The sequence below is a fragment of the Musca vetustissima genome, unplaced genomic scaffold (genome assembly GCF_032173495.1).
Source record: "Musca vetustissima isolate MV318-11 ecotype Yass unplaced genomic scaffold, APGP_CSIRO_Mvet_v1 utg501203, whole genome shotgun sequence".
Lineage (NCBI taxonomy): Eukaryota > Metazoa > Arthropoda > Insecta > Diptera > Muscidae > Musca > Musca vetustissima.
The window spans coordinates 1642-5940 of record NW_026886120.1 but is presented as its reverse complement, the minus strand read 5'-3'; the positions used below and the strand labels follow the sequence as shown (position 1 = coordinate 5940).

The 4299-nt window shown below is 36.4% G+C and overlaps 1 protein-coding gene across 1 annotated transcript; it reads left to right on the top strand.

The window, feature by feature from the left end:
* Positions 1–849: 849 nt before the first annotated feature.
* On the top strand, positions 850–3155 carry LOC133333601 (uncharacterized; the record flags this gene model as incomplete). Its single annotated transcript, XM_061541911.1, has 2 exons — positions 850–1058; positions 3020–3155. Coding segments are annotated over 2 exons (345 nt in total), but the record flags the coding sequence as incomplete, so codon positions are not given.
* Between the last annotated feature and the right edge of the window lie 1144 nt (positions 3156–4299).

Genomic DNA, 4299 nt, shown 5'->3' with positions numbered 1-4299 from the left:
CATTTTACTGGTCCTTTAAAAATGCGACGTCTATTAAGATTCATCTGTTGAGTATACCCAAAGTGGTGAAGGGTACCATATAATCGGCCCCGTCTGACTTTACTACTTTCCTTACTGGTTTATATTATTGAAATTATATAATTTACTTCACCACTGTTCCTAAAAATTACCTCCTTCAAACTTAAATTCCAAAAAGTTATTTTTCTTGTTTTGCAATGAAATCTAAATGAAGGCAACATCAACAACCCTTTTTGTTGCTGCTGCTGTTGTTGTTGTTCTCTTGTAATAAAATTGAGTTAAAGTGATAAAGGACTAAGTCACGAAGCTTAAATTAGTTATTAACACTTGATGTAATGGAGGAAAATTAACAAAGTCCTTTTCATGACTGTGTGCACCCTTTTGTTTGCCATTATTTGCTCTTAAAAAGTAACATTCTTTTCATAGTTCGTTCGCTGTATTTCGTATAGCCGAGAGTGGGAAAGACAAGACAAACTTTTAAGTAAATAATTTTCTGTGTTAAACTCGGGGGACAATAATGCCTTTAACTGGAGGTGACAAAGTGTAAAGCCAAAACGGCAAATGGCAACTAGGTGAAAAGTTTACGACGACGACGAGGAAGGAGAAGTCGATCCACCAAAATTGATTTAAAAGTGTAAGAATTCGGAAAGAATGTACAAACAAACACAAAACTGTCAATTTGAAATACAGCAAATGTCTATCGTAAATTTGACCAATTTTCTTTGACTTGACCTAAATTCCATTCCCTGTGATATTTAAATGATTTGGCCATTCATTCGTTCGTTCGTTTATTTATTTTTACGTTTTGTTGTTCTTGTTATTCCGTTTCAGCTCCTTGTCTATCACTATCGATGACAGAGGTACGCATACCCAAACACATAATGCGTTATGAGGATGCCGCCCTGGGTTGCAAATACGATTTGGATGGTGAATCTCTGTATTCGGTGAAATGGTACAAGGACGGCTTTGAATTTTATCGTTATGTGCCAAGAGATATGCCGCCAGGACAGGTGTTTCCGTTGCCGGGTGTTGATGTCGATGTAAGTTAAAACAATAAACTCAAAATAATCAATATAGAAAAATAGAATAAAATAAAAGCAAACACATTAAAGAAGGAGGCAGTGTAAAGAAGGGAAATCAGGGGGTAAAATTAAAAAAATACTATAGACGAATGAGTGCTCAGAAAGGTTGAATTTGTTTAACAAATACTTTAAGATGCCTATAAATTAAGGACATAAACTCAAATGTTCCTTTTTTCGACAACTTCACAATTAAAAACCAGTGAGCGGAGCAGTATAGTCGGACGGGGCCGACCATACGATACCCTACACAATTACCACGGAACATAATTTTTCTGAGGATGTTTATTCCGAGCCTGGGCAATATTTCGTGATATTTGCACCCTCTTGCCCGATTAGAGGTAAACAGCATCTCTTCCTCACACTGACATATTTTTCGAATTTTACGAGTATTAAGTACATCTATTGTCCAGATTCCCTTCACCGTGGGTTGTGTTGTGATGTTCGGCTTTCATTTGTGGTCTATAGATCGGTTCGAAAATAACACAAACCAGTGTGCGGAGCAGTATAGTCGGACGGGGCCGACCATACGATACCCTACACAACTAACACGGAACTTAAATTTTCTGCGGATGTTTATTCTGAGCCTGGGCAATATTTCGTGATATTGGCATCCTCTTGCCCAATTATAGGTAAACAGCACCTCTTCCTCACACTGACATATTTTCCGAACATTACGAGTGTTCAGTACAGCTATTGTCCAGATTCCCTTCACCGTGGGTTGTGTTGTGATGTTCGGCTTTCATGTGTGGTCTATAGATCGACTCGAAAATAACACAAAAAATTAAGTTTTCGGTCCACTTCATTCCATATTATCTGATTATCACCGATAATTATAGGCGTTGTCCTTGACCATACCTGGAACCTCTTGGAACATTTCAAAGCGATCAGCTCTATAAATCCGCTCTCTAGAGTGATAATGGGTTACTAAATAATATACGAATACGGAGATACCTGATACTATTTAGGTGTAACTCCCACATCCGAGCACATATAACAATATATTTGGTATTGCGTAAATCGACTCAGAAAGTGATTCATGGGACTATCTCGATTCCTTTTACCTGTTACAAACATATGCACAAAGACATAATACCCTATACCACAGCGTGGTGAAAAGTATAAAAATCCATAAAAAAGCCTGTAAAAAATATTCTTTCAAAATCAACGCCTTAGATAGGCTTGGAAAAAGTTCTTTAAAAATCAACGCCTTAGATAGGCCTATAAAAATATTCTTTAAAAATGGCCTGGAAAAAATATTCTTACAAAATCCACGCCATAGATAGGCCTGGAAAAATATTCTGCAAAAATCCACGCCTTCGAAAGGCCTTGAAAAAATATTCTTTAAAAAAACACGCCTTAGATAGGCCCTGTAAAACATTCTTAAAAAATCCACGCCGTAGATAGGCATCGAAGAAAATAATCTTTTAAAATCCCACGAAAATAGATTCGTTAAAAATCCACTCCTTTGATAGTCCTGAGTCCTTTTATTCCACTTCTCCTTCGAAGTAATTAATAATATTTAAATACAAATTAATTTTGTTTAAATAAAACAGCAATCCATAAATCTTCTGTCAATCTTCTGTCTTAACAATAAATAATATCCTTTAAGATGGATGTGCAAATCCACAGTCATTTACATAATATTTAAAAGCAGCCATGGACGGAAACTTTTCTGACGGACTGATGGACTAACTGATTGTATGTGTGTCACACACAAACACTCATACGAAAGACCATGGATTTGTGTTTAAGTTTCCTTTCTTTACACCTGTCAGCCATATGTGTGCTGTCTGCCTGCCTTGTCTATTTATATGTATGTGTGTGTACACATTCATATAAATCTTTAAAACATATGCCCTAAATCCATTTGTTAATACATACGAATGTGTGTATGTTTGCTTGTTTGTTTTATTTTTCAGTTACAAAATTCCACAGACAATGTGGTGGTATTGCGTCGTGTCACGTTACAGTCAACAGGTCGTTACCGCTGTGAAGTATCCGGTGAAGCGCCATCATTTCAAACTGTTTCCGGCCATGAGGATATGATTGTAGTTGGTAAGAAACGTTATTATTATTTTTGTTGTTTGTGCTATTTTTGTGTTCTGCAATTGTAGTACACAACAACTTTCGCTGTATATATACATATACAAGATAAAACCAGTAAGGAAAGTAGTAAAGTCGGACGGGGCCGACTATATGATACCCTTCACCACTATGGATATATTAAACAGGACTATTAACATGAAATTGGATGAAATAAAATATGTGATATTTATCTAAATGTGAATCTACCTATATATCCATAAGTTATATAAATCGACTTCAATCAAATATAAATAGATTATCTGTTGGGCTATGTCTGTACTTCTAGAAAACGCAACTACGTAATTCTATGCTCAATTTTGTACGTTGTGCAAAATTTGATGTCAACCTGACTAGCATGAAGAGTTTGATGTCCAATTTACTTAAAATCGGGCGAAAATATATATGGAAGCTCTATCCAAATATATCGAAGGATATATAGGGACTTTGGTGCACCATTTACATGAAATCGGACGAAACTATATCTGAATCTGGGCCGATTTTCTCGAAACTGGGCAGACATCATTCTAGGCTCAATTCAGTACGTTATGCCAAATTTCCTGCAAATCGAAAGATATATAGGGACTTTGGGGTACCATTAACATGAAATCGGACGAAACTATATATGGGAGCTATATCTAAATCTGGACCGATTTTCGCGAAACTGGGCAGACATCATTCTAGCCTCAATTCAGTACGTTATGCCAAATTTCATGCAAATCGAAAGATATATAAGGACTTTGGTACACCATTTACCTTAAATCGGAGGAAGATATATACGGGAGCTATATCTAAATCTGAACCGATTTTCACGAAACTTTGCACACATCATTCTAGACTTAATTCAGTGCGCTATGCCAAATTTCGTGCAAATCGAAAGATATATAGGGTCTTTGGTACGCCATTTACCAAAAATCGGCCGAAACTATATATGGGAGCTATATCTAAATCTGAACCGATTTTCACGAAACTTGGCACACATCTTTCGTGGCTCAATTCAGTACGCTATGCCAAATTTCGTGCAAATCGAAAGATTTTCAGGGTCTAAAGTCCGTAAATCGGGCGAAACTATATATGGGAGCTATATATAAATCTGAACCGATTTTCACGAAACTTG